At 38.5% G+C, this 12,583-nt stretch overlaps 2 protein-coding genes across 2 annotated transcripts in view; one reads left to right on the forward strand and one right to left on the reverse strand.

The window, feature by feature from the left end:
* ela3l (elastase 3 like) overlaps positions 1-12,583 on the reverse strand; it is a 138,851-nt gene that overhangs the window by 88,356 nt on the left and 37,912 nt on the right. The window contains exon 2 of the mRNA XM_077560396.1: positions 9,848-10,021. The gene's annotated coding sequence lies outside the window, so the exon portion shown is untranslated. The remainder of the gene's footprint in view (positions 1-9,847; positions 10,022-12,583) is intronic.
* Positions 1-12,583, forward strand: part of LOC144048440 (GDNF family receptor alpha-2-like) — an 84,556-nt gene that overhangs the window by 58,168 nt on the left and 13,805 nt on the right. Inside the window, exons 5-6 of the mRNA XM_077560393.1 lie at positions 9,877-9,989; positions 10,863-11,003. Of these exons, the coding sequence (XP_077416519.1) occupies positions 9,877-9,989; positions 10,863-11,003 (254 nt within the window). The remainder of the gene's footprint in view (positions 1-9,876; positions 9,990-10,862; positions 11,004-12,583) is intronic.

The raw sequence follows: 12,583 nt of genomic DNA on the forward strand, positions 1-12,583 counted from the left end.
TTAAAAAAAATTAAAAATTCTTGAAATTCAAACAAATTGGAAGTGTAGCTTTAGTGCGACTAATGGTTATTTAATTACTGGTGATAAGAGCTCCTTAGCGCACTATTAACTCACTCTCACGTTTTCTGTCACATTTGTTTGCGTGGGGAAGGTCTGTTTGCAATGTTTAGACAATATTTATTTAAGATAACCTTGAATAATCTGCTCACCGCTTACTGCTGTGTGCGCGCGATGCTTGATTTAGCATTCATTCAAATGGCACAACACTCAGTATGGGGTTCAAAGTCATTTTACAGCTGGTAGCGAATCAACTGCAAGTCAAAGTGGCCACCAAGAAAGGAGAATCGTGCTAAATGTTTTCAAAATAAACCATAAAACCGAACAAAATGGGCACAGAAAAATGTGATGGCTAAGCTTCCTTGTGTTTTGACTGAATACCATCTGTCCACATGGCTCTTTTCGGATCGACTGGGAATCCCAAAGAGTGCGGCCTTGCCAAAAATAGCAGGTGCTAGCACGGCCAATAGAAAATAAATCTACAAGCCGCAACATGAGAAATACCTGGACAAGCTAATTAGATCCAACAAGAGCCGTATGAGGAAATCTGCCTTTAAAGAGATAAAAATGTGAATTATGTGTATGATGGTGGTTGTTTGCAGTAGCGCATAACTCAGCTGCATCATGCTGAGAGCTTGTGTTGCTCTATAATCGCTATGCATGCTAACAACCAACCATCCATTAATTTGTTTTTTCTTTATAGCTACAGAATGGATTTGTTGCTAGCTAATCGCAGCGTACTTATAGACAAGCAACTATTCAGACTTGCATTCAAACTAAACAAAAATATTTTCACACACTTTTCACCGGACTAACACTAGCCTAGACTAGAATAAAAACCTCATTAATAAACAATAATTGGGACTAAACCAGTATGCATTTTCATCGACTAATGAAAATGAGAGGATAATATATCTCGCTTAATAAAAACCGGACTGAAATCTATGGACATTTTAGTTCATAAAGACGAAACAAATATGATATGATTTTGTAAAATCCTGTCTCTGCTAATCTGTCGCTGAGACACTGTCATGTGACACACAGTGACACGCCCCCTTTTCAAATCTGCAGCTAACAAGTGCAACGCAAGAGACGGACAGGAGATGGATTGACAGTGAAAGGTAAAAAAATAAAAAATAAAATAAAAAGTGAATTATATTTATAACGTAACATTAGAACGTTCCAACAATAATGTTAATCCAACCGCTCACTAATGATGGCTAATTTACTAGCTCGTAGCACAGATCCACAGTAGCCACTTGTTGATACGCTGTAATTGTGTGTCAAGTTGTTTTTCATCAAAAAGATGAGAGAAAATTTTATGTGAAATAGTTTCAGATCCGAAATGTTCAACATTATTTTGCTGTCAAAAAAAATATATACAGGGGTCAAATGATTGTCCTGACTAAATCTAGACTAAAATGTTGACCGTTTTTTGTTGACAAAAACTAGATGAATAAAATTATGCTAAAATAAAGACTAAAATGCTAGATTTACAGTCGACTAAAAGTTGAAAACGGGATGATAAAAGCTAACAAGTGTGATTGAAACTGAGACTAAATTAAAAAATGCCCGATAAAATTCACACTAATTCACACCCATGGTCAATTTCAATTTTCACTTAAACATACCGTGAAATCCTGTGAATGACAAAAAACATCCGGGTATAATACGCCAATCATCACACTTAAAAAGCAGTTTTGGAATAAATACATCAATAAAAATTGATAATTTTTTAATATAAAATAAATATTCAAAACATGCCTACAAATTGTAAATCCAGGTTAAAAACGAATTATGCTCTTTTCCTATACCTATGATGAAGATTTTTCAAAATATCATGTGGCCTCTTGTGGCCATTTTACAATATGGAACTAAAAGCATGCATGCCTGTCAAGTTTCTGTAAGTCTGTAAAGCAATAAAAAAAGATAATAGAAAATTGCCCGGACTAGCATGCCACACATGAAAGTCAGATCTTAGATTCGAACCCAGAATCTCAGAACAGTGAGACGATGTGCTAACACTTACCACACTGCTTTGCCCTTTTTGTTAAATTTTGAAAACAGAGAACTAGTAGTTCGATCATGCAGGTGTACCTAATGTAGTGGCCTATGACCTTTGACCAAACAAAAGTTGGCCTCAAGGCCACACAGGGAGAAAGTAGGATGTCAGGATCAAAGACAAATATTTAAAAGTGAAAATGAGTTATATAAAATCACATCTTGGAAGGATGTATTTTATTATTATTTTTTTTTGATCGAAATAGTGCTTCTGCTCCCCCCACACAAGGTCAGAGAGCTTTGTTTGCCTTTTTCCATAATAATTGTTGACGTAATGAGCCGTTCGTCACGTGCGCAAGCTTCCGCGCTGAACGTTACCCATTGTTTGCCGATGTTAATCAAAGACACACACAAGGTTGCGGAAGTTGCTTTGGCGCCTTAATGGCAAGTTTGCATATGGGTCTACTTGAGTCTGAGGGGAACGGGAGGAAGAGGATGAGGGGTGGGGGGGGGTGAGGCTGAAGGATAAGAAAGGAGATAAAAGGTTGTTGAGGAGGCACCTCCTTTGTTTTTTTCCATTTTTCCTCCTCCAAGTGCTATTATGCCATCCCATTAAGTGTCCGCCATTGTCATAGCTGTTGTTATGCCTTGCGTCGATGGCGGCGAGATAACGCTGACAGCCTCAATATGCTGAAGACGAGAGATAAGGAAGAAGAGCGGCAATTTCTCATTTGAACAGAAATAATCATCCTTTAGAAGCTATTAGAGGATTTGGGGAGGCTGATAGCTATTTTGTCTTTCTGTCTCATCCGAGAGGAAATAGTTTCTTGGACTGACACTCATTTGATTGGTCTCACGTTGTTTGTCATGCCATCAAGCGGCCGGAATAAGAAACCATATAAAAAGCCATTAGTTTTCTCTTACTGCCAAAATGGACGGACATGCACTCGGCGGCGGCGGCGGCGGCTTGAATGACTGTGTTTAAAGTGTCAGGTTTGGCTGTAAGAAGTCTACCTCTGTGGGGGCTCCCTGCCACTTCCCTGGGGGGGCTGAGTGGCTGAAATGACCAGAAAAGCTCTGTTGAGCTCGACAACCTGTAATTTCAGCAGCGAGTGGCGTTGGGTGGCGCTATAATGGAAATCCTGTGGAAACCTTGAAATGTGCTCCATCCCCGTGTTGGAACGCCGTCGCGCCAACACTCAGCACACCTCTATAAACGTTAAATTACTGTCTTTAAGCCATCATTGTCTTAGACAATTCCGCTTCGAAAAAGAAGCAGCGCTTTGCCTAAAATTTGCCTCACCTTACAAAAATATAACATTGGCAATTTAAAGTACAAAAAAACATGCTTTGTTCTGTTAGTGCGTCAGAGGCTCTTTCTACTCTTGGATTTTTATTTTTGTAACAAGTGACATGATGCGACCAAGCAAACAGCAGTCATAATTATACTTAAAAAAAAAAATAGGGGTAGTATCAAACCCTGAATTAAGAAAAAATAATCGTTGTTTTTGTTTCACAAGCAGTGTCAAAACAACACCTATTCACACAGAACTACAAAAAACATATTTTGAATATCTTCCATCAGTGTGCATATATTTGCATTTTAAAATTGGCTGTAAAGAAGCAGCAAGTTCATGAATGTACTCGCACACAAAAGCAACAAGAGCGCTACCATTATCGTTGTCATGTCCTCATCATGACCGTCGTGGACGACACGGTTAAAAATTCCATTTCGAAATACGGTACGGTATACGTTTTCAAATGTTTGCCGGCAGAAAAAAAAAAGGCGTTTTCAATTGAAAATAATACTGCTCTTTTAAAAGTTGCTTAAAGTAATGTTACAAATTTAAGGCTTCTATGCAGATTAGAATAAAGGCTAGCTAATAAATCTGTTTGGTGGGCTGTCCACAATTGATCATAGATTACTGTTTTGACAGTTTTAAACCCTTTCATGCACAAATTATGATAACCTAAATCAGGAATTTTTTTCTCAACTCTTTTTATTACCCTTTAGGCATGGAAAAAAAATTATCACCTTCATTTTTTTTTATTTTTTAAACATACATTTTTCAAGGATTTGATGACATGTCCACTAGGGTGGACAACGTGCATTTGAGCCAATGATGAAATATGTTTGTAAGAAAAATAATGTAAACACTATAGAAAATTTCTGGTTGATTTTTAACATTGTGTTCATATATTTTTAACATATTTCAAAAGTACTACATGTATTGCAAAAACATTTACCCAAAGAAAAATGAACTCTTTATGAAGTACATACGTATAGTCATTTTCTTCTGCCGCTGTCATCAACCCCCCTTGAGTCAGATGGTATATGGTCGACTATCCTGTAGGTTTTGCTAGCATGTTCTGCACCTGACAACTACAAAACATAAGGACCAAGGTCCTTACTTTCATATGAGGGCTAAAATCCATAAAATATTGCTAAAATTAAAATTAAATGATGATTTCAAGCAAAAAAATACTGAAGATTAAGTATTTTCAAAAGAAACAAAGTTACTGCAACACTAAGTTGTAGTCACAATACAGCTAATGATGTCCAAAGGTATGAGACTCACGATCAATCGCCATTTCCTCAAAATACAAAATCAATACTTGGATATTTGAAGAATTACATTACTCCTTAGTTGTTGCTTGATGTTTTGCAAGGGCCTCCTGGAATAGAAGGAATCAACACTTATTCCTAATTATTCCTTCCTTTCACGTCACATCTGAACTTATGTCGGCCATCTTGCTGTCTGCCTTTTTTGTTTTGTTTTTGCACTTACAAACGCTGGCCACTGGATGGCAGTGTATGTCAAAAACTACACAAGTGTCCACTGGAGTGGCTAATGGCCAACTGTGGCAAAAATATTCATTTATATAGGAGGAAACAATGTTTTTTGTTTGTTTTGTTTTTTGTGTGTTTTTTTTTCTTTTCTTTCTTCTTTGAGAGAGAGAGCTCAGTAGTGTTCATTCGGTAATCTTACCGATTTGTCATGTCATCATCATTGCTCTCTCTCTCTCTCTTTCTTCTTTTTTTCTCTTTTCCTTTTTTTTGTATGTGCGTGTGAGTGTGCACTCATGAATTCACCTAAAACCTATTAAAAATCCCATACCGTTCACCTAAACCGAATACTTCAGAATCCAGCTAGAGTCGTGAGGTTGTCAGGAGACCCGAGGAAGGATCAAAGAAAAGAAAGGAAAGTGAAATTCAGCACCAATATGATTGGATGCTCAGCAGAGATGCAATTGAAGTTGTTTTTTTTTTTGTCTTCAATCACATGATAGCACACTCCAGAGAAAGGCCAGGAGAAGTTTCACCTGGTCACACCCATAACCCTCCCTAAACAAATCCGTTTGAGTCCACTCCTTATTCACACAGCTTCAGGATGCGGCACAAGAGTGCACACACTTGTCATCAACTCAACCACAAGGGCTCTCTCCCTTTAAATACCTCGCCTTATTTCTGCCCGATTCCTCCTCACCGACTTCCACGAGCGACATTATTCCCTCCGCTGATGGCAAGAGACTCACCATCGGCACAAGTACGCTCATTATTCATCAAAGCAAGTCCAGATGCTTCAGAAATGTATTGGAAAAGCCACACGGTAATGCAGTCGTGATCGAGTAGCACCGTTGCAATGCGTGAAGGTGATACAGCTGCTATGCATATTTAAAAAGGTGACGGAACGTTTGGGAGAGTGTCGCATTGTTTAAATCCTACTTGGTCTCAGTGTCTCACGACGGTACGGTACGGTACGATCCCCGCAGATAGATCACGCACACTGTGGTCAGGATTTTGGAAACACATCATTTAGTTTGTTCATCTCTTTTATACCCTTTTACTAATGAACTCATCACGTTTGTTAAAAGGCAGCGTATCTTCAGGGGGTACACACAGTATCAGTGCACCAGGTGATTATTTTCCCATCCGTTTTGAGGCATTAAGATGATTAAGAGCCCCGAAGAAGACGATCATCAAGATAAGATTTCCCTTTTGTGAGGTATGCGTCATAGAGGGCCATGTAAAAGACATCAACAATGCGGATATTGTCCCCTCAACACACATGAGGCTCAATTTGTCTACAATGGCTGCGCAGCAAAACAAATGGGGGGGGGGGGGGGGGGGGGGATAAAAAAAAATCTGCCGTAAGTGAAGCATAAGCGTTCAGCTCGGATGGTCGTGCCGGTGAAAAAGCTCTGTAAAGATAGCAGGGTTTTGTAACAATCAAAGTCATTTGTATTTTGGTAATGGAAGTGAGCAGCGGATTCTCGTGATAATTTTGGAGGAAATACAAAACACAATCAGGGTGTTGGTTAGAGTCAAATTGGTCATATTTCAATACAATTTAGAACAGGATATAGTTCAGCCATCGCAGCTGACTTTGGGTGAGAGGCAAGGGACGGTACCGATTCATTCATTCACATCTATGGGCAATTTAGAATGTGGGAGGAAGCCGAATAGGCAGCTTTATTTATATAGCACATTTTATACACAAGGCCGACTTCACATAATTAAAGACAACAACAGGTAAAAACATTTACAGCCACAAATGCTAATGAGAAGCAAAGTATTTCACCAAAATTGCTAAAGGGTACCATGGCAACATTTAAGCACATTAGCAGAAGACTAAGTGCTAAATGCCACTTCAACATGTTTGTTTTGAACTATTTGGAATTTTTCTCTTGCTGCTTCTTAAAACATGGAACATGTTGCGCATATAATAAAAAAAATAGCCTCATTGTCCATTCTTAAAACCTGCCTTCAAACTTATTTTAGGGTCTTATTTGTTTTGATTGTTTTTAACTCATTCACTCACAAACATTTTCACTGAAGCAACCTCCTTCGCTCCCGGCTGTTTTAGTGGATTTTGCCAGGCCCACAAAATACTGTGTTCTATTACTATAAAAACATGACACCTACCAAAAGAAAGATTTGAGTCTCTTCTTTCATCAGAAAAAAATACATTTCTATCCATTTCCGTTTTGCAGCAATTAGCATTAGAATATAGCTAAGTTTCATCACTATTCACAAACCTGTTTTAAACAGCTGGAGAAAGATGTTTTTTGCAACATGGCCCTGGTTGATCTCTTATACTTTGCTGCCACCTGCTGACCGTTTTTTTGTAATAACTACCATTGCTTTAAGAGACCTATTCGGGTCAAAGCCTTCTGTATGCTCTAGCATTAAAAAAAAAAAAAACATTAAAAAACGTTTTTGGGACCAGGGCAATATTTAAAGTAGAATGTTTTTATACGTTTTTGGGAGCAAATGAGTTTAGTGCCACACAAGTCGTTTTTATCATCATGAACTCTGATGAGGACATATGCAGAGGGAGATTGTTTTGACCACCACGCCACAATAGGTTTCCATTTTCATGTTCCCAGATCATAAAAACAAAACACACCTGCGGAGTCAATGTTTTTGATGCATACCGAGCTTAAGGATCTTGATACTTGCAGAAATCTCTCAAGATTAGCCGATGTCACGCACGCACTTTGTTTTTTGGTGCAAGTGAATGTGTTTTTGAGCCCCGAATAAAATTCAAAGTGGACTCTTCTCCAGCTATTCTGTGCCTTGTATGAACTTTGTTTGCATGCATCAAACCCAAGGCAATGTTCTCCGACATAATGCGTACCTGTGGCCATAGACTAAATTTGCTTACAAAATCACATTTTTTACCACAATTAATAAGACATCTAATTAACTTTTCATGATTTTGATGAATTTTTTTTTAAACGTACCGCATCATACTGTTTTTATGTTGCCATACCTGTTCCTAATATTTTGTTATTTCTTATGAGGTGGAAAAAAGCATCAGCTCTATTTTCAACCACTACAGTTTAAAAAAATATAACAAATCATATTGTAAACATATTGTTAAATTAATACCGCTTCTTTATGAAGACAACGTTTTTATACAGCTCTTGTGTTGAACATAATATTGCTCATCATTTATGACCTTTTTGTTTATCTATAACTTATATATGGCAATAGTTTTCAGTTCATTAATTTTAGTTGTAGATAAAACTCAACAATGTGTTATTCACGGCTACTTCAAATCCACCGCAGAGTCTCTTCTTTTTTTACGCGAGGCTCCTGAAAGTGGTCAGAAGAAGAGAAACGCAAGGCTTTGTGATTCACGGAGTGGGCAGCAGTGATGTGAACAGCACAGACAGAGTAACTTTGCACACGCTCCTCCCAATAAACCTACTTAAGTGGATTAGCAATGCCACCCTGGGGGCCTTGGCAGACTTAAATCTCTTATCGCAAACACACCGAAAAACAAACCAAAAAAACAGACCACTTTTATCGGTACCCAAGGTTGGCGCCCAAAGTGAATTTTAGGAACGCGCCGAGATGTGAGGGATAATCATGGAAGAATGGGTCAAAAGAAGCATGACGCTCTCAGCCTACATTAATTAATTACTGCTGGGTTTGTTGCGCATGTTGTCGAGATAGCAAAAGGAAGAAAAAAAAAAATCATAATAATGCTGGTTGTTATTCATGAGGGAGAGCTGGTTGATATTCAGTCCACCTGTTTGACTGCCACAAAAACAGATGTGCCAATACGAAGTGCGCTTTTGATGCTGGACATCGAAGGCAACTAACACCTGTACAAGAAATGTACATACACACTCTATCACTTTCCCATTTTCTTAGTTTTCTCTTTAACTCATTCACAGCCATTGACGGCTATAAACGTCAAAAATTCATTTGAACCGTTTCTATTTTTTTTTTTTAAATTGTACATCTAGAAGAGATATAAAATTTGTGATTAATCGTGAGTTAACTATTGAAGTCATGCGATTAATTACAATTAAAAAATTTAATTGTCTGACGCCACTCATTTTTATAATCTTTCCTTTTTTTTCTTTTATATCAGGGCCATCAGGCGATTATTTTTTAAGATTAATCACAAATTTTATATCTGTTCTAAATGTACAATAAAAAAAATTGGTTTTCATACTCTTGTTAACAAAAGTGGAAAAAATTTGAAACTAAGAAATATGAACGAATTTTTGACAAAATTTGTGATTAATCGTGAGTTAACTATTGAAGTCATGCGATTAATTACAATTAAAAAATGTAATTGTCTGACGCCACTCATTTTTTATAATCTTTCCTTTTTTTTTCTTTTATATCAGGGGCATCAGGCGATTATTTTTTAAGATTAATCACAAATTTTATATCTGTTCTAAATGTACAATAAAAAATGTTTAGGTTTTCATACTCTTGTTAACAAAAGTGGAAAATATTTGAAATATGAATGAATTTTTGACAAAATTTGTGATTAATCGTGAGTTAACTATTGAAGCCATGCAATTAATTACAATTTAAAAATGTAATCGCCTGACGCGATTAAAAAAAAATTATTAAAAATTAGGGGCTTTTGGATTTTGGGACATTTCAAATCGATTCTGAATCGTACTAAATGAGAATCGCGATTCTTATGAAAATCGATTTTTTTTTGGGGCACACCCCTACTAAGCACTAAATTCAATTCCGTATTTTGTTTGTTTGCAGCATAACATCTAAATGCTGCTTTACCATGTTTTGTTTTGTTTTTCTGTAACGATTGGTCGAGTGGAGACTTTAAGTGTTAAAACATTGTTGTCATAAACACATACTTTCTTACAGGAAGTTAGAGGTTCGACTTTATACCCTACATCCTCAATGACATTTTTTGGCTTCTCTTGTCGGAATGAAGACGTGTTGGAGTATATTTTGTGTTTGTGACACTTTGTCACCACTTTCATTGCGTCTGTCTGCTCGTCCACTTACTTTGTTTGTTGTTGTTTTTCATTGTGCAGGTCCAGGCTGGCTGATTTCATGGCAAACTGCCGCAACGTCCCACCCACGGCGAGCACCTGTCCCAACCAAGACAATCACCAAGCCTGCCTGGCCTCCTACACAAGACTCATCGGTCAGTATCGCCGTGATGGAGCGAGAGTGTGCCTGAATGAGAGAGAGAGAGAGAGAGAGAGAAAAGTAGTGACCCGCCGGGAGATCTCACAATATTTCTCACAAATGTCAGCAGCACTGTGCGATTACGGGAGATGGTCCGTGGTCTAGAGAGGAAGAAACAGTGCCGCAGTGCTCTTGTGTTAGCTTTTTCTTTTCTTCTTTTTTTTTATTTTTATCCTGTGTAGCAGGCGGAGGAGTGAGACTGTCAGCTTTTCCCCGGCGGCTACGATATCTCCCCCAGCGGCCTGGACATCAGTTTACTACTAAAAGTAATTAGGGAGGCTCAGAGAGAGTGTTTACTTAATTAAAAGACTTGATGACCATCTGCTTGCTCATATTAAATGTTGCTTCAACAATGTGCACAGGCTAATGCGTACATATTTTGATAACGGCACCTTGGCGGTGACGTGCGGGCTCGTCGGAGATTATACACGGTGCGAAATTGGACTTCTTTTCTAGCGCACCGGTTGCATAGAATGCACACAGCGAGCAGATAAGTCACGCTGCTCACACAAAGTGGATGACATCGCTGACTCCTGCTGGCAGACCTTTCAAAAAGTGAAGTGTTTTGCCGCAGCGCCGTTCTCGTCCGCGCTTCCTAAAGCACCTGCTTTGCGAAAATATTCATAAGCATAATGGCCTCTTTGCATCAAAAATGAAGTATTACGACCAGCGCTCGCTTCCCATAAAATCTCAAACATCGCAATGTCATTCCCCGCGTCGCCGTGTTTTCTATAAACTATTTGCGATAAATGTCGGCCATTATTGTCCATTAGTGACCCGTAGATGTTCATTTGAATGTGCCGGGATGTGTTTGCGTGCGTATCCGCAGGGACGGATATGACGCCCAACTATGTGGACGGCAGCTTCACCCACTGGACCATCTCACCCTGGTGCACCTGCAAGGGCAGCGGGAACCAGGAAGAGGAGTGCGCCCATTTCCTGCGGAGCTTCACCGACAACACTTGCCTGAGTGAGACATGTTGATTACGCGTTTTCTAACGACTATACTGTACTAATGTGCCAAATGAGAAAATTAGATCAGGTTTTGTCAACATCACAGGAAAATCAAGACAGAAAAGGAAACGTTGGAATTAAGTAAAATTTACAAAAAAAATTATAATAATAAAAAAATAAAAAATAAAGGGGAGAGCAATGATGATGACATGTCAAATCGGTAAAATTACCGAATGAACAATACTGAGCTCTCCAGAAAAAAAAAAAAGGAATTAAGTAAGGATAGACCGATTATAGACTATTATTGATGGCTGTATTTTGAGTTAAATCTTCAATTAGTCCAGCTTTTTTTTTTTTCCTGGAACGTAGCTACAAACCAAAATACCTGTAGAAAGCCCAAGCAAGCATAAGGAGGACATCAGATTCAAACCCAGATCTCACTCTGCTTCATCTATCCTTCCTTCCTTCCTTTCCTTAGTCCTTCCTCTGGATTCTTGAGGTCTCCCTAATTTGTTGGAATTTAGAGGTTTCTGGGGTTGGTGAAAGACTCTGGTTGGTAACCCGGTGGGTAGTAGGTAATGTCTGGTCGGTGCTGGATTTCACTTTCCTTTCTTTTCTTTGATCCTTCCTCGGGTCTCCTGGCAACCTCACAACTCTAGCTGGATTCTGAAGTATTCGGTTTAGGTGAACGGTATGGGATTTTTTTAATAGGTTTTAGGTGAACTAATGAGTACACACGCACGCACACACTCACCCACATACAAAATAAAAATAAAAAATAAAAAGCAATGATGATGACATGTCAAATCGGTAAAATTACCGAATGAACAATACTGAGCTCTCCCAGAAATAAAAATTAATACATGAAAAAAAAAGGATTCAAACCCAGAACTTTAGAAATGTGAGCAAGCATCTATTGGGCCACTGAATTTATTTATTTAAATAGAACTTGCATCTGAGGAAAAATTGGTGCACGGCGTTCGTCATGGACCACGATTTGAGAAAATATAGTATGTTGGAAGGGCTAAGTGAAAAAAAAAAAGGAAGGATTAAAGTAACGTCAAGTCGTAATAAAATTTGTCAGCTCTACACTTTCATTCAACTTGAACAGACATCTTTTTTTGCCAGCTGATTAAGTTTGAATTAGTGAATTAAGTTTGTCAGAAAGAAGTCATTTCTTTTCTCCGCTCATCCTTCCTTCGGGCCACATCTGCCCAGACCTTAACACAAAAGAAACCATTTGCATGTCATTTTCACTGGCAATCTCAGGCTTATCGCTTACGGGAGAAAAAAAAATCCAGCGCAAAATTAAATAATACATATCTCCTGTACATCTCATGCTCAAGAAAAAGCGTCTGCAGCTCAACAAGGCGGCCGGCTCAAACGTCCTCGCTTCTTTTTCAGTCAGAAGCAGAAAATCCTTCCTTGATATGGTGGCGCTCGGCGCTACGCGACACCTTTAACATGTTCCACCGTGTGGATAAATGCTTTCAGACCATTTCAATAGATTGCAGGGGTTCCCTTTTAGCTGAATGTGCAGGATGAGGGATGAGGCTTGGAGCTGAGGAGGCGTCTTGAAAAATAACTGGGAAAAAC

Source organism: Vanacampus margaritifer, chromosome 3 (genome assembly GCF_051991255.1).
Source record: "Vanacampus margaritifer isolate UIUO_Vmar chromosome 3, RoL_Vmar_1.0, whole genome shotgun sequence".
In the NCBI taxonomy this organism is placed as follows: Eukaryota; Metazoa; Chordata; class Actinopteri; order Syngnathiformes; family Syngnathidae; genus Vanacampus; species Vanacampus margaritifer.